At 42.9% G+C, this 24,830-nt stretch overlaps 1 protein-coding gene across 1 annotated transcript in view; it reads left to right on the top strand.

The window, feature by feature from the left end:
* Positions 1-224: 224 nt before the first annotated feature.
* Positions 225-24,830, top strand: part of TLN1 (talin 1) — a gene marked incomplete in the record, with an annotated part of 895,533 nt that continues 870,927 nt past the window's right edge. Inside the window, 1 exon segment of the mRNA XM_053700951.1 lies at positions 225-422. Coding sequence (XP_053556926.1) covers positions 293-422 — 130 coding nt within the window.

Below are 24,830 nucleotides of genomic sequence, written 5' to 3'. Positions count from 1 at the left end.
GGGTAATCACAGAGGTAAAAAGTATATTAATATAACTGAGATAAGGAGCAGTCTGCAGAGGCTTAGATACAAGGTAATCACAGAAGTAAAAAGTATATTAATATAACAGTGTTGGTTAAGCAAAACCGGGGAATGGGTAATAAAGGGATTATCTATCTTTTAATTTAAAAGATTCTGGAGTAGCCTGTCCCTTTTAAGAATGTTCTTGTGGACTCACTGCCAAGAAGGAATATCTTTTTTTTTCCTCACTGCAGATTTCTCTGTAGATTAGACCCCTCCGTTCGCTGCAGACATGGTGGCGTTATCGCTGAAGATTGCCATTGGAAATGTTGTCAAGACGATGCAGTTTGAGCCCTCTACTATGATCTATGACGCGTGCCGTATTATCAGAGAGCGAGTTCCAGAAGCACAGATTGGGCAACGTAAGTGTAAACACTAGGGGGGAATGTGTGTGAGTCTCTGTACTGCTGGGTACTGCAGTATTCAGGTAAAAATGTCTATTTCATATGAAATAATAGGTAAATATTTAATACACTCCAGCAGGTGACATGGGGCATTGTGCCTTTACATTTCAGCAATTACTATATGACCCACAGCTTTTCTTAAAGCTTCACTATATTCCCAGCAACCGCCCCACTAAATGGCTCCCATGAGAGGGTCCCTATCGCCCCACTAAATGGCTCCCATGAGAGGGTCCCTATCGCCCCACTAAATGGCTCCCATGAGAGGGTCCCTATCGCCCTACTAAATGGCTCCCATGAGAGGGTCCCAATCGCCCCCACTAAATGGCTCCCATGAGAGGGTCCCAATCGCCCCCACTAAATGGCTCCCATGAGAGGGTCCCAATCGCCCCCACTAAATGGCTCCCATGAGAGGGTCCCAATCGCCCCCACTAAATGGCTCCCATGAGAGGGTCCCAATCGCCCCCACTAAATGGCTCCCATGAGAGGGTCCCAATCGCCCCCACTAAATGGCTCCCATGAGAGGGTCCCAATCGCCCCCACTAAATGGCTCCCATGAGAGGGTCCCAATCGCCCCCACTAAATGGCTCCCATGAGAGGGTCCCAATCGCCCCCACTAAATGGCTCCCATGAGAGGGTCCCAATCGCCCCACTAAATGGCTCCCATGAGAGCGTGCTATTGCTCTCTAATCAGTATTAGTGTAAGTGTGCGCAGGAAGAGGAGCAGCATGAGAGTGTGCTATTGCTCTCTAATCAGTATTAGTGTAAGTGTGCGCAGGAAGAGGAGCAGCATGAGGGTGCAATTGCTCTATAATCAGTATTAGTGTAAGTGTGCGCAGGAAGAGGAGCAGCATGAGGGTGTGCTATTGCTCTCTTATCAGTATTAGTGTAAGTGTGCGCAGGAACAGGAGCAGCATGAGAGTGCTATTGCTCTCTAATCAGTATTAGTGTAAGTGTGCGCAGGAAGAGGAACAGCATGAGAGTGCTATTGCTCTCTAATCAGTATTAGTGTAAGTGTGCGCAGGAAGAGGAGCAGCATGAGGGTGCTATTGCTCTCCAATCAGTATTAGTGTAAGTGTGCGCAGGAAGAGGAGCAGCATGAGAGTGCTATTGCTCTCTAATCAGTATTAGTGTAAGTGTGCGCAGGAAGAGGAGCAGCATGAGAGTGCTATTGCTCTCTAATCAGTATTAGTGTAAGTGTGCACAGGAAGAGGAGCAGCATGAGTGTGTGCTATTGCTCTCTAATCAGTATTAGTGTAAGTGTGTGCAGGAAGAGAAGCAGTATGAGTGTGCTATTGCTCTCTAATCAGTATTAGTGTAATTGTGCGCAGGAAGAGGAGCAGCATGAGAGTGTGCTATTGCTCTCTAATCAGTATTAGTGTAAGTGTGCGCAGGAAGAGGAGCAGCATGAGGGTGTGCTATTGCTCTAATCCGTATTAGTTTAAGTGTGCGCAGGAAGAGGAGCAGCATGAGAGTGTGCTATTGCTCTCTAATCAGTATTAGTGTAAGTGTGTGCAGGAAGAGGAGCAGCATGAGTGTGCTATTGCTCTCTAATCAGTATTAGTGTAAGTGTGTGCAGGAAGAGGAGCAGCATGAGTGTGCTATTGCTCTCTAATCAGTATTAGTGTAAGTGTGCGCAGGAAGAGGAGCAGCATGAGTGTGTGCTATTGCTCTAATCAGTATTAGTGTAAGTGTGTGCAGGAATAGGAGCAGCATGAGTGTGCTATTGCTCTCTAATCAGTATTAGTGTAAGTGTGCGCAGGAAGAGGAGCAGCATGAGAGTGTACTATTGCTCTCTAATCAGTATTAGTGTAAGTGTGTGCAGGAAGAGGAGCAGCATGAGAGTGTGCTATTGCTCTCTAATCAGTATTAGTGTAAGTGTGTGCAGGAAGAGGAGCAGCATGAGAGAGTGCTATTGCTCTCTAATCAGTATTAATTTAAGTGTGCGCAGGAAGAGGAGCAGCATGAGTGTGTTATTGCTCTAATCAGTATTAGTGTAAGTGTGTGCAGGAATAGGAGCAGCATGAGAGTGTGCTATTGCTCTAATCAGTATTAGTGTAAGTGTGCGCAGGAAGAGGAGCAGCATGAGGGTGTGCTATTGCTCTCTAATCAGTATTAGTGTAAGTGTGCGCAGGAAGAGGAGCAGCATGAGAGAGTGCTATTGCTCTAATCAGTATTAGTGTAAGTGTGCGCAGGAAGAGGAGCAGCATGAGAGTGTGCTATTGCTCTCTAATCAGTATTAGTGTAAGTGTGCACAGGAAGAGGAGCAGCATGAGAGTGCTATTGCTCTCTAATCAGTATCAGTATTAGTGTAAGTGTGCGCAGGAAGAAGAGCAGCATGAGTGTGTTATTGCTCTCTAATCAGTATTAGTGTAAGTGTGCACAGGAAGAGGAGCAGCATGAGTGTGCTATTGCTCTAATCAGTATTAGTGTAAGTGTGCGCAGGAAGAGGAGCAGTATGAGTGTGTTATTGCTCTCTAATCAGTATTAGTGTAAGTGTGCACAGGAAGAGGAGCAGCATGAGAGTGTGCTATTGCTCTCTAATCAGTATCAGTATTAGTGTAAGTGTGCGCAGGAAGAGGAGCAGCATGAGGGTGCTATTGCTCTCTAATCAGTATTAGTGTAAGTGTGCGCAGGAAGAGGAGCAGCATGAGTGTGCTATTGCTCTCTAATCAGTATTAGTGTAAGTGTGCGCAGGAAGAGGAGCAGCATGAGAGTGTGCTATTGCTCTCTAATCAGTATTAGTGTAAGTGTGCACAGGAAGAGGAGCAGCATGAGTGTGCTATTGCTCTCTAATCAGTATTAGTGTAAGTGTGCGCAGGAAGAGGAGCAGCATGAGAGTGTTATTGCTCTCTAATCAGTATTAGTGTAAGTGTGTGCAGGAATAGGAGCAGCATGAGGGTGCTATTGCTCTCTAATCAGTATTAGTGTAAGTGTGCGCAGGAAGAGGAGCAGCATGAGGGTGTGCTATTGCTCTCTAATCAGTATTAGTGTAAGTGTGCGCAGGAAGAGGAGCAGTATGAGAGTGTGCTATTGTTCTAATCAGTATTAGTGTAAGTGTGTGCAGGAATAGGAGCAGCATGAGGGTGCTATTGCTCTCTAATCAGTATTAGTGTAAGTGTGTGCAGGAATAGGAGCACCATGAGGGTGCTATTGCTCTCTAATCAGTATTAGTGTAAGTGTGTGCAGGAAGAGGAGCAGCATGAGTGTGTGCTATTGCTCTCTAATCAGTATTAGTGTAAGTGTGTGCAGAAAGAGAAGCAGTATGAGTGTGCTATTGCTCTCTAATCAGTATTAGTGTAAGTGTGCGCAGGAAGAGGAGCAGCATGAGAGTGTGCTATTGCTCTAATCAATATTAGGGTAAGTGTGCGCTGGAAGAGGAGCAGCATGAGAGTGTGCTATTGCTCTCTAATCAGTATTAGTGTAAGTATGTGCAGGAAGAGGAGCAGCATGAGAGTGTGCTATTGCTCTCTAATCAGTATTAGTGTAAGTGTGCGCAGGAAGAGGAGCAGTATGAGAGTGTGCTATTGCTCTCTAATCAGTATTAGTGTAAGTGTGTGCAGGAAGAGAAGCAGTATGAGTGTGCTATTGCTCTCTAATCAGTATTAGTGTAAGTGTGTGCAGGAAGAGGAGCAGCATGAGAGTGCTATTGCTCTAATCAGTATTACTGTAAGTGTGCGCAGGAAGAGGAGCAGTATGAGAGTGTGCTATTGCTCTCTAATCAGCATTAGTGTAAGTGTGCGCAGGAAGAGGAGCAGCATGAGAGTGTGCTATTGCTCTAATCAGTATTAGTGTAATTGTGCGCAGGAAGAGGAGCAGCATGAGAGTGTGCTATTGCTCTAATCAGTATTAGTTTAAGTGTGCGCAGGAATAGGAGCAGCATGAGGGTGTGCTATTGCTCTCTAATCAGTATTAGTGTAAGTGTGCGCAGGAAGAGGAGCAGCATGAGAGTGTGCTATTGCTCTCTCATCAGTATTAGTGTAAGTGTGTGCAGGAAGAGGAGCAGCATGAGAGTGTGCTATTGCTCTCTAATCAGTATTAGTGTAAGTATGCACAGGAAGAGGAGCAGCATGAGAGAGTGCTATTGCTCTCTAATCAGTATTAGTGTAAGTGTGCGCAGGAAGAGGAGCAGCATGAGAGTGTGCTATTGCTCTCTCATCAGTATTAGTGTAAGTGTGTGCAGGAAGAGGAGCAGCATGAGAGTGTGCTATTGCTCTCTCATCAGTATTAGTGTAAGTGTGTGCAGGAAGAGGAGCAGCATGAGTGTGCTATTGCTCTCTAATCAGTATTAGTGTAAGTGTGCGCAGGAAGAGGAGCAGTATGAGTGTGCTATTGCTCTCTAATCAGTATTAGTGTAAGTATGCACAGGAAGAGGAGCAGCATGAGAGTGTGCTATTGCTCTCTAATCAGTATTAGTGTAAGTGTGCACAGGAAGAGGAGCAGCATGAGGGTGCTATTGCTCTCTAATCAGTATTAGTGTAAGTGTGCGCAGGAAGAGGAGCAGCATGAGAGTGTGCTATTGCTCTGTAATCAGTATTAGTGTAAGTGTGCGCAGAAAGAGGAGCAGCATGAGTGTGCTATTGCTCTCTAATCAGTATTAGTGTAGAAGAGGAGCAGCATGAGAGTGCTTTCTTTCATGTAATTAGCAAGAGTCCATGAGCTAGTGACGTATGGGATATACATTCCTACCAGGAGGGGCAAAGTTTCCCAAACCTCAAAATGCCTATAAATACACCCCTCACCACACCCACAATTCAGTTTTACAAACTTTGCCTTCTATGGAGGTGGTGAAGTAAGTTTGTGCTAGATTCTACGTTGATATGCGCTCCGCAGCAGGTTGGAGCCCGGTTTTCCTCTCAGCGTGCAGTGAATGTCAGAGGGATGTGAGGAGAGTATTGCCTATTTTGAATGCAGTGATCTCCTTCTACGGGGTCTATTTCATAGGTTCTCTGTTATCGGTCGTAGAGATTCATCTCTTACCTCCCTTTTCAGATCGACGATATACTCTTATTTATATACCATTACCTCTGCTGATTTTCGTTTCAGTACTGGTTTGGCTTTCTACAAACATGTAGATGAGTGTCCTGGGGTAAGTAAGTCTTATTTTCTGTGACACTCTAAGCTATGGTTGGGCACTTTGTTTATAAAGTTCTAAATATATGTATTCAAACATTTATTTGCCTTGACTCAGAATGTTCAACATTCCTTATTTTCAGACAGTCAGTTTCATATTTGGGATAATGCATTTGAATCAATCATTTTTTCTTACCTTAAAAAATTTGACTCTTTTTCCCTGTGGGCTGTTAGGCTCGCGGGGGCTGAAAATGCTTCATTTTATTGCGTCATTCTTGGTGCGGACTTTTTTGGCGCAAAAAATCTTTTCTGTTTCCGGTGTCATACGTGTCGCCGGAAGTTGCGTCATTTTTGACGTCCTTTTGCGGCAAAAATGTCGGCGTTCCGGATGTGGCGTCATTTTTGGCGCCAAAAAGCATTTAGGCGCCAAATAATGTGGGCGTCTTATTTGGCGCTAAAAAATATGGGCGTCGCTTTTGTCTCCACATTATTTCAGTCTCATTTTTTCTTTGCTTCTGGTTGCTAGAAGCTTGTTTATTGGCATTTTTTCCCATTCCTGAAACTGTCATTTAAGGAATTTGATCAATTTTGCTTTATATGTTGTTTTTTCTCTTACATATTGCAAGATGTCTCACGTTGCATCTGAGTCAGAAGATACTTCAGGAAAATCGCTGTCTAGTGCTGGAACTACCAAAGCTAAGTGTATCTGCTGTAAACTTTTGGTAGCTATTCCTCCGGCTGTTGTTTGTATTAATTGTCATGACAAACTTGTTAATGCAGATAATATTTCCTTTAGTAATGTACCATTGCCTGTTGCAGTTCCCTCAACATCTAAGGTGCAGAATGTTCCTGATAACATAAGAGATTTTGTTTCTGAATCCATCAAGAAGGCTATGTCTGTTATTTCTCCTTCTAGTAAACATAAAAAATCTTTTAAAACTTCTCTTTCTACAGATGAATTTTTAAATGAACATCATCATTCTGATTCTGATGACTCTTCTGGTTCAGAGGATTCTGTCTCAGAGATTGATGCTGATAAATCTTCATATTTATTTAAAATTGAATTTATTCGTTCTTTACTTAAAGAAGTACTAATTGCTTTAGAAATCGAGGATTCTGGTCCTCTTGATACTAATTCTAAACGTTTAGATAAGGTCTTTAAATCTCCTGTGGTTATTCCAGAAGTTTTTCCTGTTCCTAATGCTATTTCTGAAGTAATTTCCAGAGAATGGGATAAATTGGGTAATTCATTTACTCCTTCTAAACGTTTTAAGCAATTATATCCTGTGCCGTCTGACAGATTAGAATTTTGGGACAAAATCCCTAGAGTTGATGGGGCTATTTCTACCCTTGCTAAACGTACTACTAGTCCTACGTCAGATGGTACTTCGTTTAAGGATCCTTTAGATAGGAAAATTGAATCCTTTCTAAGAAAAGCTTATCTGTGTTCAGGTAATCTTCTTAGACCTGCTATATCATTGGCTGATGTTGCTGCAGCTTCAACTTTTTGGTTGGAAACTTTAGCGCAACAAGTAACAGATCATGATTCTCATAATATTATTCTTCTTCTTCAACATGCTAATAATTTTATCTGTGATGCCATTTTTGATATTATCAGAGTTGATGTCAGGTTTATGTCTCTAGCTATTTTAGCTAGAAGAGCTTTATGGCTTAAAACTTGGAATGCTGATATGGCTTCTAAATCAACTCTACTTTCCATTTCTTTCCAGGGTAACAAATTATTTGGTTCTCAGTTGGATTCTATTATCTCAACTGTTACTGGTGGGAAAGGAACTTTTTTACCACAGGATAGAAAATCTAAGGGTAAAAACAGGGCTAATAATCGTTTTCGTTCCTTTCGTTTCAACAAAGAACAAAAGCCTGATCCTTCATCCTCAGGAGCAGTTTCAGTTTGGAAACCATCTCCAGTCTGGAATAAATCCAAGCCTTCTAGAAAGGCAAAGCCAGCTTCTAAGTCCACATGAAGGTGCGGCCCTCATTCCAGCTCAGCTGGTAGGGGGCAGGTTACGTTTTTTCAAAGAAATTTGGATCAATTCTGTTCACAATCTTTGGATTCAGAACATTGTTTCAGAAGGGTACAGAATTGGTTTCAAGATGAGACCTCCTGCAAAGAGATTTTTTCTTTCCCGTATCCCAGTAAATCCAGTGAAAACTCAAGCATTTCTGAATTGTGTTTCAGATCTAGAGTTGGCTGGAGTAATTATGCCGGTTCCAGTTCTGGAACAGGGGATGGGGTTTTATTCAAATCTCTTCATGGTACCAAAGAAGGAGAATTCCTTCAGACCAGTTCTGGATCTAAAAATATTGAATCGTTATGTAAGGATACCAACGTTCAAAATGGTAACTGTAAGGACTATCTTGCCTTATGTTCAGTAAGGGCATTATATGTCCACAATAGATTTACAGGATGCATATCTGCATATTCCGATTCATCCAGATCATTATCAGTTCCTGAGATTCTCTTTTCTGGACAAGCATTACCAGTTTGTGGCTCTGCCGTTTGGCCTAGCTACAGCTCCAAGAATTTTTACAAAGGTTCTCGGTGCCCTTCTGTCTGTAATCAGAGAACAGGGTATTGTGGTATTTCCTTATTTGGACAATATCTTGGTACTTGCTCAGTCTTTACATTTAGCAGAATCTCATACGAATCGACTTGTGTTGTTTCTTCAAGATCATGGTTGGAGGATCAATTCACCAAAAAGTTCATTAATTCCTCAGACAAGGGTAACCTTTCTGGGTTTCCAGATAGATTCAGTGTCCATGACTCTGTCTTTAACAGACAAGAGACGTCTAAAATTGATTTCAGCTTGTCGAAACCTTCAGTCACAATCATTCCCTTCGGTAGCCTTATGCATGGAAATTCTAGGTCTTATGACTGCTGCATCGGACGCGACCCCCTTTGCTCGTTTTCACATGCGACCTCTTCAGCTCTGTATGCTGAATCAATGGTGCAAGGATTACACAAAGATATCTCAATTAATATCTTTAAAACCGATTGTTCGACACTCTCTAACGTGGTGGACAGATCACCATCGTTTAATTCAGGGGGCTTCTTTTGTGCTTCCGACCTGGACTGTAATTTCAACAGATGCAAGTCTCACAGGTTGGGGAGCTGTGTGGGGATCTCTGACGGCACAAGGAGTTTGGGAATCTCGGGAGGTGAGATTACCGATCAATATTTTGGAACTCCGTGCAATTTTCAGAGCTCTTCAGTCTTGGCCTCTTCTGAAGAGAGAATCGTTCATTTGTTTTCAGACAGACAATGTCACAACTGTGGCATACATCAATCATCAAGGAGGGACTCACAGTCCTCTGGCTATGAAAGAAGTATCTCGAATTTTGGTTTGGGCGGAATCCAGCTCCTGTCTAATCTCTGTGGTTCATATCCCAGGTATAGACAATTGGGAAGCGGATTATCTCAGTCGCCAAACGTTGCATCCGGGCGAATGGTCTCTTCACCCAGAGGTATTTCTTCAGATTGTTCAAATGTGGGAGCTTCCAGAAATAGATCTGATGGCGTCTCATCTAAACAAGAAACTTCCCAGGTATCTGTCCAGATCCCGGGATCCTCAGGCAGATGCAGTGGATGCATTATCACTTCCTTGGAAGTATCATCCTGCCTATATCTTTCCGCCTCTAGTTCTTATTCCAAGAGTAATCTCCAAGATTCTGAAGGAATGCTCGTTTGTTCTGCTGGTAGCTCCGGCATGGCCTCACAGGTTTTGGTATGCGGATCTTGTCCGGATGGCCTCTTGCCATCCGTGGACTCTTCCGCTACGACCAGACCTTCTGTCGCAAGGTCCTTTTTTCCATCAGGATCTCAAATCCTTAAATTTAAAGGTATGGAGATTGAACGCTTGATTCTTGGTCAAAGAGGTTTCTCTGACTCTGTGATTAATACTATGTTACAGGCTCTTAAATCTGTATCCAGAGAGATATATTATAGAGTCTGGAAGACTTATATTTCTTGGTGTCTTTCTCATCATTTTTCTTGGCATTCTTTTAGAATTCCGAGAATTTTACAGTTTCTTCAGGATGGTTTAGATAAAGGTTTATCCGCAAGTTCTTTGAAAGGACAAACCTCTGCTCTTTCTGTTCTTTTTCACAGAAAGATTGCTAATCTTCCTGATATTCATTGTTTTGTACAAGCTTTGGTTCGTATAAAACCTGTCATTAAGTCAATTTCTCCTCCTTGGAGTTTGAATTTGGTTCTGGGGGCTCTTCAAGCTCCTCCGTTTGAACCTATGCATTCATTGGACATTAAATTACTTTCTTGGAAAGTTTTGTTTCTTTTGGCAATCTCTTCTGCCAGAAGAGTCTCTGAATTATCTGCTCTTTCTTGTGAGTCTCCTTTTCTGATTTTTCATCAGGATAAGGCGGTGTTGAGAACTTCTTTTGAATTTTTACCTAAAGTTGTGAATTCCAACAACATTAGTAGAGAAATTGTGGTTCCTTCATTATGTCCTAATCCTAAGAATTCTAAGGAGAAATCGTTGCATTCTTTGGATGTTGTTAGAGCTTTGAAATATTATGTTGAAGCTACTAAGTCTTTCCGAAAGACTTCTAGTCTATTTGTTATCTTTTCCGGTTCTAGAAAAGGCCAGAAAGCTTCTGCCATTTCTTTGGCATCTTGGTTGAAATCTTTAATTCATCTTGCCTATGTCGAGTCGGGTAAAACTCCGCCTCAAAGGATTACAGCTCATTCTACTTGGTCAGTTTCTACTTCCTGGGCGTTTAGGAATGAAGCTTCGATTGATCAGATTTGCAAAGCAGCAACTTGGTCCTCTTTGCATACTTTTACAAAATTCTACCATTTTGATGTATTTTCTTCTTCTGAAGCAGTTTTTGGTAGAAAAGTACTTCAGGCAGCGGTTTCAGTTTGAATCTTCTGCTTATGTTTTTCATTAAACTTTATTTTGGGTGTGGATTATTTTCAGCAGGAATTGGCTGTCTTTATTTTATCCCTCCCTCTCTAGTGACTCTCGCGTGGAAAGATCCACATCTTGGGTAATCATTATCCCATACGTCACTAGCTCATGGACTCTTGCTAATTACATGAAAAAAAACATAATTTATGTAAGAACTTACCTGATAAATTCATTTCTTTCATATTAGCAAGAGTCCATGAGGCCCGCCCTTTTTTGTGGTGGCTATGATTTTTTTTGTATAAAGCACAATTATTCCAATTCCTTATTTTATATGCTTTCGCACTTTTTTCTTATCACCCCACTTCTTGGCTATTCGTTAAACTGAATTGTGGGTGTGGTGAGGGGTGTATTTATAGGCATTTTGAGGTTTGGGAAACTTTGCCCCTCCTGGTAGGAATGTATATCCCATACGTCACTAGCTCATGGACTCTTGCTAATATGAAAGAAATGAATTTATCAGGTAAGTTCTTACATAAATTATGTTATTGCTCTCTAATCAGTATTAGTGTAAGTGTGCGCAGGAAGAGGAGCAGCATGAGTGTGTTATTGCTCTAATCAGTATTAGTGTAAGTGTGCGCAGGAAGAGGAGCATCATGAGAGTGTGCTATTGCTCTCTCATCAGTATTAGTGTAAGTGTGCGCAGGAAGAGGAGCAGCATGAGAGTGTGCTATTGCTCTCTAATCAGTATTAGTGTAAGTGTGCGCAGGAAGAGGAGCAGCATGAGAGTGTGCTATTGCGCTCTAATCAGTATCAGTATTAGTGTAAGTGTGCGCAGGAAGAGGAGCAGCATGAGAGTGTGCTATTGCTCTCTAATCAGTATTAGTGTAAGTGTGCGCAGGAAGAGGAGCAGCATGAGTGTGCTATTGCTCTCTAATCAGTATTAGTGTAAGTGTGCGCAGGAAGAGGAGCAGCATGAGTGTGCTATTGCTCTCTAATCAGTATTAGTGTAAGTGTGCGCAGGAAGAGGAGCAGCATGAGTGTGCTATTGCTCTCTAATCAGTATTAGTGTAAGTGTGCGCAGGAAGAGGAGCAGCATGAGAGTGTTATTGCTCTCTAATCAGTATTAGTGTAAGTGTGTGCAGGAATAGGAGCAGCATGAGGGTGCTATTGCTCTCTAATCAGTATTAGTGTAAGTGTGCGCAGGAAGAGGAGCAGCATGAGGGTGTGCTATTGCTCTCTAATCAGTATTAGTGTAAGTGTGCGCAGGAAGAGGAGCAGCATGAGAGTGTGCTATTGCTCTAATCAGTATTAGTGTAAGTGTGTGCAGGAAGAGGAGCAGCGTGAGTGTGTGCTATTGCTCTCTAATCAGTATTAGTGTAAGTGTGCACAGGAAGAGGAGCAGCATGAGAGTGTGCTATTGTTCTAATCAGTATTAGTGTAAGTGTGCGCAGGAATAGGAGCAGCATGAGAGTGTTATTGCTCTCTAATCAGTATTAGTGTAAGTGTGCGCAGGAAGAGGAGCAGCATGAGTGTGCTATTGCTCTAATCAGTATTAGTGTAAGTGTGCACAGGAAGAGGAGCAGCATGAGTGTGCTATTGCTCTAATCAGTATTAGTGTAAGTGTGCACAGGAAGAGGAGCAGCATGAGAGTTTGCTATTGCTCTCTAATCAGTATTAGTGTAAGTGTGTGCAGGAAGAGAAGCAGTATGAGTGTGCTATTGCTCTCTAATCAGTATTAGTGTAAGTGTGCACAGGACGAGGAGCAGCATGAGTGTGCTATTGCTCTAATCAGTATTAGTGTAAGTGTGCACAGGAAGAGGAGCAGCATGAGAGTGTGCTATTGCTCTCTAATCAGTATTAGTGTAAGTGTGTGCAGGAAGAGAAGCAGTATGAGTGTGCTATTGCTCTCTAATCAGTATTAGTGTAAGTGTGCGCAGGAAGAGGAGCAGCATGAGAGTGTTATTGCTCTCTAATCAGTATTAGTGTAAGTGTGCACAGGAAGAGGAGCAGCATGAGAGCGTGCTATTGCTCTCTAATCAGTATTAGTGTAGGTGTGCGCAGGAAGAGGAGCAGCATGAGGATGCTATTGCTCTCTAATCAGTATTAGTTTAAGTGTGTGCAGGAAGAGAAGCAGTATGAGTGTGCTATTGCTCTCTAATCAGTATTAGTGTAAGTGTGCGCAGGAAGAGGAGCAGCATGAGAGTGTTATTGCTCTCTAATCAGTATTAGTGTAAGTGTGCACAGGAAGAGGAGCAGCATGAGAGCGTGCTATTGCTCTCTAATCAGTATTAGTGTAGGTGTGCGCAGGAAGAGGAGCAGCATGAGGGTGCTATTGCTCTCTAATCAGTATTAGTGTAAGTGTGTGCAGGAAGAGGAGCAGCATGAGAGTGTGCTATTGCTCTAATCAGTATTAGTGTAAGTGTGCGCAGGAAGAGGAGCAGCATGAGAGTGTGCTATTGCTCTCTAATCAGTATTAGTGTAAGTGTGTGCAGGAAGAGGAGCAGCATGAGAGTGTGCTATTGCTCTCTAATCAGTATTAGTGTAAGTGTGCGCAGGAATAGGAGTAGCATGAGTGTGCTATTGCTCTCTAATCAGTATTAGTGTAAGTGTGCACAGGAAGAGGAGCAGCATGAGTGTGTGCTATTGCTCTCTAATCAGTATTGGTGTAAGTGTGCGCAGGAAGAGGAGCAGCATGAGTGTGTGCTATTGCTCTCTAATCAGTATTGGTGTAAGTGTGCGCAGGAAGAGGAGCAGCATGTTAGTGTGCTATTGCTCTCTAATCAGTATTAGTGTAAGTGTGCACAGGAAGAGGAGCAGCATGAGTGTGTGCTATTGCTCTCTAATCAGTATTAGTGTAAGTGTGCGCAGGAAGAGGAACAGCATGAGAGTGTGCTATTGCTCTAATCAGTATTAGTGTAAGTGTGTGCAGGAAGAGGAGCATCATGAGTGTGTTATTGCTCTCTAATCAGTATTAGTGTAAGTGTGCGCAGGAAGAGGAACAGCATGAGAGTGTGCTATTGCTCTCTAATCAGTATTAGTGTAAGTGTGTGCAGGAAGAGGAGCAGCATGAGAGTGTGCTATTGCTCTCTAATCAGTATTAGTGTAAGTGTGCGCAGGAAGAGGAGCATCATGAGTGTGTTATTGCTCTCTAATCAGTATTAGTGTAAGTGTGCGCAGGAAGAGGAGCAGCATGAGTGTGTTATTGCTCTCTAATCAGTATTAGTGTAAGTGTGTGCAGGAAGAGGAACAGCATGAGAGTGTTCTATTGCTCTCTAATCAGTATTAGTGTAAGTGTGCACAGGAAGAGGAGCATCATGAGTGTGTTATTGCTCTCTAATCAGTATTAGTGTAAGTGTGCGCAGGAAGAGGAGCAGCATGAGTGTGTTATTGCTCTCTAATCAGTATTAGTGTAAGTGTGCGCAGGAAGAGGAACAGCATGAGAGTGTGCTATTGCTCTCTAATCAGTATTAGTGTAAGTGTGTGCAGGAAGAGGAGCAGCATGAGTGTGTTATTGCTCTCTAATCAGTATTAGTGTAAGTGTGCGCAGGAAGAGGAACAGCATGAGAGTGTGCTATTGCTCTCTAATCAGTATTAGTGTAAGTGTGTGCAGGAAGAGGAGCAGCATGAGAGTGTGCTATTGCTCTAATCAGTATTAGTGTAAGTGTGTGCAGGAAGAGGAGCAGTATTAGAGTGTGCTATTGCTCTCTAATCAGTATTAGTGTAAGTGTGCGCAGGAAGAGGAGCAGTATGAGTGTGCTATTGCTCTCTAATCAGTATTAGTGTGTGTGCAGGAAGAGGAGCAGCATGAGAGTGTGCTATTGCTCTCATCAGTATTAGTGTAAGTGTGCGCAGGAAGAGGAGCAGTATGAGTGTGCTATTGCTCTCTAATCAGTATTAGTGTGTGCGCAGGAAGAGGAGCAGCATGAGAGTGTGCTATTGCTCTCTAATCAGTATTAGTGTAAGTGTGCGCAGGAATAGGAACAGCATGAGTGTGCTATTGCTCTCTAATCAGTATTAGTGTAAGTGTGCGCAGGAAGAGGAGCAGGATGAGTGTGCTATTGCTCTCTAATCAGTATTAGTGTAAGTGTGCGCAGGAATAGGTGCAGCATGAGGTTGCTATTGCTCTCTAATCAGTATTAGTGTAAGTGTGCGCAGGAAGAGGAGCAGCATAAGTGTGCTATTGCTCTCTAATCCGTATTAGTGTAGAAGAGGAGCAGTATGAGGGTGCTATTGCTCTCTAATCCGTATTAGTGTAAGTGTGTGCAGGAAGAGGAGCAGCATGAGAGTGTGCTATTGCTCTAATCCGTATTAGTGTAAGTGTGTGCAGGAAGAGGAGCAGCATGAGAGTGTGCTATTGCTCTCTAATCAGTATTAGTGTAAGTGTGAGCAGGAAGAGGAGCAGCATGAGTGTGCTATTGCTCTAATCAGTATTAGTGTAAGTGTGCGCAGGAAGAGGAGCAGCATGAGAGTGTGCTATTGCTCTAATCAGTATTAGTGTAAGTGTGCCCAGGAAGAGGAGCAGCATAAGAGTGTGCTATTGCTCTCTAATCTGTATTAGTGTAAGTGTGCGCAGGAAGAGGAGCAGCATGAGGGTGTGCTATTGCTCTCTAATCAGTATTAGTGTAAGTGTGCGCAGGAAGAGGAGCAGCATGAGGGTGTGCTATTGCTCTCTAATCAGTATTAGTGTAAGTGTGCGCAGGAAGAGGAGCAGCATGAGTGTGTTATTGCTCTCTAATCAGTATTAGTGTAAGTGTGTGCAGGAAGAGGAACAGCATGAGAGTGTTCTATTGCTCTCTAATCAGTATTAGTGTAAGTGTGCGCAGAAAGAGGAGCATCATGAGTGTGTTATTGCTCTCTAATCAGTATTAGTGTAAGTGTGCGCAGGAAGAGGAGCAGCATGAGTGTGTTATTGCTCTCTAATCAGTATTAGTGTAAGTGTGCGCAGGAAGAGGAACAGCATGAGAGTGTGCTATTGCTCTCTAATCAGTATTAGTGTAAGTGTGTGCAGGAAGAGGAGCAGCATGAGTGTGTTATTGCTCTCTAATCAGTATTAGTGTAAGTGTGCGCAGGAAGAGGAACAGCATGAGAGTGTGCTATTGCTCTCTAATCAGTATTAGTGTAAGTGTGTGCAGGAAGAGGAGCAGCATGAGAGTGTGCTATTGCTCTAATCAGTATTAGTGTAAGTGTGTGCAGGAAGAGGAGCAGCATTAGAGTGTGCTATTGCTCTCTAATCAGTATTAGTGTAAGTGTGCGCAGGAAGAGGAGCAGTATGAGTGTGCTATTGCTCTCTAATCAGTATTAGTGTGTGTGCAGGAAGAGGAGCAGCATGAGAGTGTGCTATTGCTCTCATCAGTATTAGTGTAAGTGTGCGCAGGAAGAGGAGCAGCATGAGAGTGTGCTATTGCTCTCTAATCAGTATTAGTGTAAGTGTGCGCAGGAATAGGAACAGCATGAGTGTGCTATTGCTCTCTAATCAGTATTAGTGTAAGTGTGCGCAGGAAGAGGAGCAGGATGAGTGTGCTATTGCTCTCTAATCAGTATTAGTGTAAGTGTGCGCAGGAATAGGTGCAGCATGAGGGTGCTATTGCTCTCTAATCAGTATTAGTGTAAGTGTGCGCAGGAAGAGGAGCAGCATAAGTGTGCTATTGCTCTCTAATCCGTATTAGTGTAGAAGAGGAGCAGTATGAGGGTGCTATTGCTCTCTAATCCGTATTAGTGTAAGTGTGTGCAGGAAGAGGAGCAGCATGAGAGTGTGCTATTGCTCTAATCCGTATTAGTGTAAGTGTGTGCAGGAAGAGGAGCAGCATGAGAGTGTGCTATTGCTCTCTAATCAGTATTAGTGTAAGTGTGAGCAGGAAGAGGAGCAGCATGAGTGTGCTATTGCTCTAATCAGTATTAGTGTAAGTGTGCGCAGGAAGAGGAGCAGCATGAGAGTGTGCTATTGCTCTAATCAGTATTAGTGTAAGTGTGCCCAGGAAGAGGAGCAGCATAAGAGTGTGCTATTGCTCTCTAATCAGTATTAGTGTAAGTGTGCGCAGGAAGAGGAGCAGCATGAGGGTGTGCTATTGCTCTCTAATCAGTATTAGTGTAAGTGTGCGCAGGAAGAGGAGCAGCATGAGGGTGTGCTATTGCTCTCTAATCAGTATTAGTGTAAGTGTGCGCAGGAAGAGGAGCAGCATGAGGGTGCTATTGCTCTCTAATCAGTATTAGTGTAAGTGTGCGCAGGAATAGGAGCAGCATGAGTGTGCTATTGCTCTAATCAGTATTAGTGTAAGTGTGTGCAGGAAGAGGAGCAGCATGAGAGTGTGCTATTGCTCTCTCATCAGTATTAGTGTAAGTGTGCGCAGGAAGAGGAGCAGCATGAGAGTGTGCTATTGCTCTCTAATCAGTATTAGTGCAAGTGTGTGCAGGAAGAGAAGCAGTATGAGTGTGCTATTGCTCTGTAATCAGTATTAGTGTAAGTGTGCGCAGGAAGAGGAGCAGCATGAGGGTGCTATTGCTCTCTAATCAGTATTAGTGTAAGTGTGCGCTGGAAGAGGAGCAGCATGAGAGTGTGCTATTGCTCTCTAATCAGTATTAGTGTAAGTGTGCGCAGGAAGAGGAGCAGCATGAGTGTGCTATTGCTTTCTAATCAATATTAGTGTAAGTGTGCGCAGGAAGAGGAGCAGCATGAGTGTGCTATTGCTCTCTAATCCGTATTAGTGTAAGTATGCGCAGGAAGAGGAGCAGCATGAGAGTGTGCTATTGCTCTCTAATCAGTATTATTATAAGTGTGCGCAGGAATAGGAGCTGCATGAGGGTGTGCTATTGCTCTCTAATCAGTATTAGTGTAAGTGTGCGCAGGAATAGGAGCAGCATGAGGGTGTGCTATTACTCTCTAATCAGTATTAGTGTAAGTGTGCGCAGGAATAGGAGCAGCATGAGGGTGTGCTATTGCTCTCTAATCAGTATTAGTGTAAGTGTGCGCAGGAATAGGAGCAGCATGAGGGTGTGCTATTGCTCTCTAATCAGTATTAGTGTAACTGTGCGCAGGAAGAGGAGCACATGAGGGTGCTATTGCTCTCTAATCAGTATTAGTGTAAGTGTGCGCAGGGATAGGAGCAGCATGAGGGTGCTATTGCTCTCTAATCAGTATTAGTGTAAGTGTGCGCAGGAATAGGAGCAGCATGAGGGTGCTATTGCTCTCTAATCAGTATTAGTGTAGAAGAGGAGCAGCATGAGAGCGCGCTGCAATAAGATAGTGTGTGAGATACATTTTGGTTCTATGTAAATTAGAATTTTGGGCTGTTGGGGTAAAATAGAGGACTGGTGAAAAAGTTATGGAGATTAGGCGCTTAATCTGCAAAAGGGATAAAGGTGTGTATGGAAGTTGTTAGCTAAATATGTAGAAAAAACTAGACCTTGGACAGGATAAGTGAAAAATTCTTCTACAATTTATTTTCAAAATAAAAACATGATAATACCAAGATAAAATAAATCACAATCCCTAAGTGTTGCAACACTATATCGATCAATTCATAACATTTCTAAAATTCATGCACCAATAAAAAGGTTTATCTGCTCTTTAGTTTTCTATACTTTGTTCAAAGATTTTAGATAGAATGTATTTCTCTTGTAAGGTGTATCCAGTCTACGGATCATCCATTACTTGTGGGATATTCTCATTCCCAACAGGAAGTTGCAAGAGGACACCCACAGCAGAGCTGTCATATAGCTCCTCCCCTAACTGCCATATCCAGTCATTCTCTTGCAACTCTCAACATGCATGGAGGTAGTAAAAGAGAGTGGTGAAAAATAGTTAGTTTTTTTCTTCAATCAAAAATTTATTATTTTTAAATAGTACCGGAGTTGTACTATTTTAGCCCAGGCAGTAAATAGAAGAAGAATCTGCCTGAGTTTTCTATGATCTTAGCAGGTTGTAACTAAGATCCATTGCTGTTCTCACATATGTCTGAGGAGAGAGATAACTTCAGCGGGAGAATAGCGTGCAGTTTACTCTGCTATGAGGTATGTGCAGTTAAAAAATTTTCTAGAGATGGAATGAGCTAGAAAATGCTGCTGATACAGGATTAATGTAAGTTAACCCTGAATACAGTGATTTAATAGTGACTGGTATCATGCTTACTCTCAGGGGTAATACCCTTATAATATTTCAATATAAAACGTTTGCTGGCATGTTTAATCGTTTTTATATATGCTTTGGTGATAAAACTTTATTGGGGCCTAGTTTTTTCCACATGGCTGGCTTAAATTTTGCCTAGAAACAGTTTCCTGAGGCTTTCCACTGTTGTAGTATGAGTGGGAGGGGCCTATTTTAGCGCTTTTTTGCGCAGTTAAAATTACAAACTGTGACATCCAGCTTCCCTCAGGAGTCCCCTGTATGCTGTAGGACATCTCTAAAGGGCTCAAAGGCTTTCCAAAGTCGTTTATTGGGGAAGGTAGGGCCACAGCAGGCTGTGGCAGTTTGTTGTGACTGTTAAAAAAACGTCTATCGTTTTTTTGATCCGTTTTTTGAACTAAGGGGTTAATCATCCATTTGCAAGTGGGTGCAATGCTCTGTTAACTTATTACATACACTGTAAAAATTTCTTTTGATTTACTGCCTTTTTTCATTGTTTTGCAAATTTTGTCAAAATGTGTTTCTCTTAAAGGCACAGTACCGCTTTTTATATTTCCTTGTTAACTTGATTTAAAGTGTTTTCCAAGCTTGCTAGTCTCATTGCTAGTCTGTACAAACATGTCTGACATAGAGGAAACTCCTTGTTCATTATGTTTGAAAGCCATGGTGGAACCCCCTCTTAGAATGTGTACCAAATGTACTGATTTCACTTTAAGCAATAAAGATCATATTCTGTCTTTAAAAAATTTATCACCAGAGGAATCTGACGAGGGGGAAGTTATGCCGACTAACTCTCCCCACGTGTCTGATCCTTTGACTCCCGCTCAAGGGACTCACGCTCAAATGGCGCCAAGTACATCTAGGGCGCCCATAGCGATTACTTTACAAGACATGGCGGCAGTCATGGATAATACACTGTCAGCGGTATTAGCCAGACTACCTGAACTTAGAGGTAAGTGAGATAGCTCTGGGGTTAGACGAAATGCAGAGCATACTGACGCTTTAAGAACCATGTCTGATACAGCCTCACAACATGCCGAAGCTGAGGAAGGAGAGCTTCAGTCTGTGGGTGATGTTTCTGACTCAGGAAAGATACCTAATTCTGATATTTCTACATTTAAATTTAAGCTTGAACACCTCCGCGTGTTGCTCAGGGAGGTTTTAGCTGCTCTGAATGACTGTGATACAATTGCAGTGCCAGAGAAATTGTGTAGACTGGATAAATACTATGCAGTGCCGGTGTGTACTGATGTTTTTCCAATACCTAAAAGGTTTACAGAAATTATTAATAAGGAATGGGATAGACCAGGTGTGCCGTTCTCTCCCCCTCCTATTTTTAGAAAAATGTTTCCAATAGACGCCACCACACAGGACTTATGGCAGACAGTCCCTAAGGTGGAGGGAGCAGTTTCTACCCTAGCAAAGCGTACTACTATCCCTGTCGAGGACAGTTGTGCTTTTTTAGATCCAATGGATAAAAAATTAGGTTACCTTAAGAAAATGTTTATTCAACAAGGATTTATCCTACAGCCCCTTGCATGCATTGCGCCTGTCACTGCTGCTGCGGCGTTCTGGTTTGAGTCTCTGGAAGAGGCCTTACAGGTAGCGACTCCTTTGGATGACATACTTGGCAAGCTTAGAGCACTTAAGCTAGCCAATTCTTTTGTTTCTGATGCCATTGTTCATTTGACTAAACTAACGGCTAAGAATTCTGGTTTTGCTATACAGGCGCGCAGGGCGCTATGGCTTAAATCATGGTCAGCTGACGTGACTTCAAAATCTAAGCTGCTTAACATTCCCTTCAAGGGGCAGACCCTATTCAGGCCTGGTTTGAAGGAGATTATTGCTGATATCACTGGAGGAAAAGGTCATGCCCTTCTTCAGGACAGGTCCAAATCGAGGGCCAAACAGTCTAATTTTCGTGCCTTTCGAAACTTCAAGGCAGGTGCGGCATCAACTTCCTCTAATGCAAAACAAGAGGGAACTTTTTCTCAGTCCAAGACGGTCTGGAGGCCAAACCAGACCTGGGACAAAGGTAAACAGGCCAAAAAGCCTGCTGCTGCCTCTAAGACAGCATGAAGGAACGGCCCCCTATCCGGTAACTGATCTAGTAGGGGGCAGACTTTCGCTCTTCGCCCAGGCGTGGGCAAGAGATGTCCAGGATCCCTGGGCGTTGGAAATTATATCCCAGGGATATCTTCTGGACTTCAAAGCTTCCCCCCCAAAAGGGAGATTTCACCTTTCACAATTATCTGCAAACCAGATAAAGAGAGAGGCATTCTTACACTGTGTATGAGACCTCCTAGTTATGGGAGTGATCCATCCAGTTCCAAAGGAGGAACAGGGACAGGGTTTTTACTCAAATCTGTTTGTGGTTCCCAAAAAAGAGGGAACCTTCAGACCAATTTTGGATCTAAAGATCTTAAACAAATTCCTCAGAGTTCCATCATTCAAGATGGAGACTATTTGTACCATCCTTCCTATGATCCAGGAGGGTCAATACATGACTACAGTGGATTTAAAGGATGCTTATCTTCACATTCCGATTCACAAAGATCATCATCGGTTTCTCAGGTTTGCCTTTCTAGACAGGCATTACCAGTTTGTAGCTCTTCCCTTTGGGCTAGCTACAGCCCCAAATATCTTTACGAAGGTTCTAAGGTCGCTTCTGGTGGTCTTAAGGCCGCGGGGCATAGCAGTGGCCCTTTATTTAGACGACATCCTGATACATGCGTCAAATTTCCAAATGGCCAAGTCTCATACGGACGTAGTACTGGCATGTCTGAGGTCGCATGGGTGGAAAGTGAACGAGGAAAAGAGTTCTCTATCCCCACTCACAAGAGTTTCCTTCCTAGGGACTCTGATAGATTCTGTAGAAATGAAAATTTACCTGACGGAGTCCAGGTTATCAAAGCTTCTAAATTCCTGCCGTGCCCTTCATTCTATTCCGCGCCCTTCGGTGGCTCAGTGCATGGAAGTAATCGGCTTAATGGTAGCGGCAATGGACATAGTGCCGTTTGCACGCTTTCATCTCAGACCGCTGCAACTATGCATGCTCAGTCAGTGGAATGGGGATTACACAGATTTGTCCCCTCTACTAAATCTGGACCAAGAGACCAGGGATTCTCTTCTCTGGTGGCTATCTCGGGTCCATCTGTCCAAAGGCATGACCTTTCGCAGGCCAGATTGGACAATTGTAACAACAGATGCCAGCCTTTTAGGTTGGGGTGCAGTCTGGAACTCCCTGAAGGCTCAGGGATCGTGGACTCAGGAGGAGACACTCCTTCCAATAAATATTCTGGAACTGAGAGCGATTTTCAATGCTCTTCAGGCTTGGCCTCAGTTAGCAACTCTGAGGTACATCAGATTTCAGTCGGACAACATCACTACTGGCTTACATCAACCATCAAGGGGGAACAAGAAGTTCCCTAGCGATGTTAGAAGTTTCAAAAATAATTCGCTGGGCAGAGATTCACTCCTGCCACCTATCAGCTATCCATATCCCAGGTGTAGAGAACTGGGAGGCGGATTTTCTAAGTCGTCAGACGTTTCATCCGGGGGAGTGGGAACTCCATCCGGAGGTGTTTGCCCAGTTGATTCATCGTTGGGGCAAACCAGAACTGGATCTCATGGCGTCTCGCCAGAACGCCAAGCTTCCTTGTTACGGATCCAGGTCCAGGGATCCCAAGGCGACGCTGATAGATGCTCTAGCAGCGCCCTGGTTTTTCAACCTGGCTTATGTGTTTCCACCGTTTCCTCTGCTCCCTCGACTTATTGCCAAGATCAAGCAAGAGAGAGCATCGGTGATTTTGATAGCGCCTGTGTGGCCATGCAGGACCTGGTATGCAGACCTAGTGGACATGTCATCTTTTCCACCATGGACTCTGCCTCTGAGGCAGGACCTTCTAATTCAGGGTCCTTTCAACCATCCAAATCTAATTTCTCTGAGACTGACTGCCTGGAGATTGAACGCTTGATTTTATCAAAGCGTGGCTTCTCCGAGTCAGTCATTGATACCTTAATACAGGCAAGAAAGCCTGTCACCAGGAAAATTTACCATAAAATATGGCGTAAATATCTTTATTGGTGTGAATCCAAGGGTTACTCATGGAGTAAGGTCAGGATTCCCAGGATATTATCCTTTCTCCAATGAGGTTTGGAAAAAGGTTTGTCAGCCAGTTCTTTGAAGGGACAGATTTCTGCTCTGTCTATTCTTTTGCACAAGCGTCTGGCAGATGTTCCAGACGTTCAGGCATTTTGTCAGGCTTTAGTTAGAATCAAGCCTGTGTTTAAACCTGTTGCTCCGCCATGGAGCTTAAATTTGGTTCTTAAGGTTCTTCAAGGAGTTCCGTTTGAACCTCTTCATTCCATAGATATCAAACTTTTATCTTGGAAAGTTCTTTTTTTGGTAGCTATTTCCTCGGCTCGTAGAGTCTCCGAGTTATCTGCCTTACATTGTGACTCTCCTTATCTGATTTTCCATGCGGATAAGGTAGTTCTGCGTACCAAACCTGGGTTTTTACCTAAGGTGGTATCTGACAGGAATATCAATCAAGAGATTGTTGTTCCATCCTTGTGTCCTAATCCTTCTTCAAAGAAGGAACGTCTATTACACAATCTGGACGTGGTTCGAACTTTAAAGTTTTACTTACAAGCTACTAAAGATTTTCGTCAAACATCTGCTTTGTTTGTTGTCTACTCTGGACAGAGGAGAGGTCAAAAGGCTTCGGCAACCTCTCTTTCTTTTTGGCTAAGAAGCATAATCCGCTTAGCCTATGAGACTGCTGGACAGCAGCCTCCTGAAAGGATTACAGCTCATTCTACTAGAGCTGTGGCTTCCACTTGGGCCTTTAAAAATGAGGCTTCTGTTGAACAGATTTGCAAGGCGGCGGCTTGGTCTTCGCTTCATACTTTTTCAAAATTCTACAAATTTGATACTTTTGTTTTTTCGGAGGCTATTTTTGGGAGAAAGGTTTTACAGGCAGTGGTTCCTTCCATTTAAGTTCCTGCCTTGTCCCTCCCTTCATCCGTGTACTTTAGCTTTGGTATTGGTATCCCACAAGTAATAGATGATCCGTGGCCTGGATACACCTTACAAGAGAAAACACAATTTATGATTTATTTCTCTTGTGGTGTATCCAGTCCACGGCCCGCCCTGTCATTTTAAGGCAGGTAATTTTTAAATTTAAAACTACAGTCACCACTGCACCCTATGGTTTCTCCTTTCTCTGCTTGTTTTCTGTCGAATGACTGGATATGGCAGTTAGGGGAAGAGCTATATGACAGCTCTGCTGTGGGTGTCCTCTTGCAACTTCCTGTTGGGAATGAGAATATCCCACAAGTAATGGATGATCCGTGGACTGGATACACCACAAGAGAAATAAATTTATCAGGTAAGCATAAATTGTGTTTCTTTTACTTCAACACAATTAATAATATTTGTGTCTATTCAATATTTTATATCTATCTTTCATCAACTTTAAAATGACAAATATGTAGCAAAAACTAACAAGTAGTTAAAACAATTTAAATGCAGCACTGATTATAAATGGTGTCCCCACAATGGCCGTTTACTTATATTGGTTGTAATTTTGTGTATCTAAAAAGTTCATCAAAGCACTTGTAAGTGTAATTGAAGGTAAATCACTGAGGGCTGTGTTCTTTATCCTTATATTTATGTTGTGATAAATTACTGAGGGCTGTGTTCTTTATCCTTATATTTATGTTGTGATAAATTACGGTTTCACAGTTACCCCTTCGTATCCTCAGTGAGCTTAATTTGTGGAAATGGAATGTTCCAAATAGTTTTTAGGGGTGATTTTCTTACCCTCCCTTGTGAGCTGTTATTACTCACGGCTTCCCGGCGGTTCCTATGTGTCCTCAGTTTGACTCTCAGGCAAGGGGTTCCAGTAGGTGATTCCCCTTTGTGTTACCTTGTCACTGGTCTTTGTAGAAGTGCTCTGATTACAGCACCAAACTGTAGACAATCCCTTTGTTTCTGTAACTTGCGCAAGTTAGCTTTTGTGTTTGTAGTTCCTCAATCTACTGCACTTAAGTACTTCTGTACGCAGGAAAAAAACAGGCTTTTTCTTTCTTGGTGTTCACACAGATATCAACATGTTTCGCCAGCAACCCTGGCTTTATCAAGATAAAGTGTGATCAGAACCTTACACCTTTATATAGCACTGACTTGATTTCCATTGGTCCATTCGCTGCTTCTGTTTTCCATTGGGTCCTAGAGTCCCTTTATTCAAATAAGCTATTTTGTTTTCTGACCTTTTCTTTCTT

This window comes from Bombina bombina, chromosome 2 (assembly GCF_027579735.1).
Source record: "Bombina bombina isolate aBomBom1 chromosome 2, aBomBom1.pri, whole genome shotgun sequence".
In the NCBI taxonomy this organism is placed as follows: domain Eukaryota; kingdom Metazoa; phylum Chordata; class Amphibia; order Anura; family Bombinatoridae; genus Bombina; species Bombina bombina.
The sequence above is the reverse complement of the archived record's forward strand: the minus strand, read 5'-3'. Positions and strand labels throughout refer to the sequence as shown.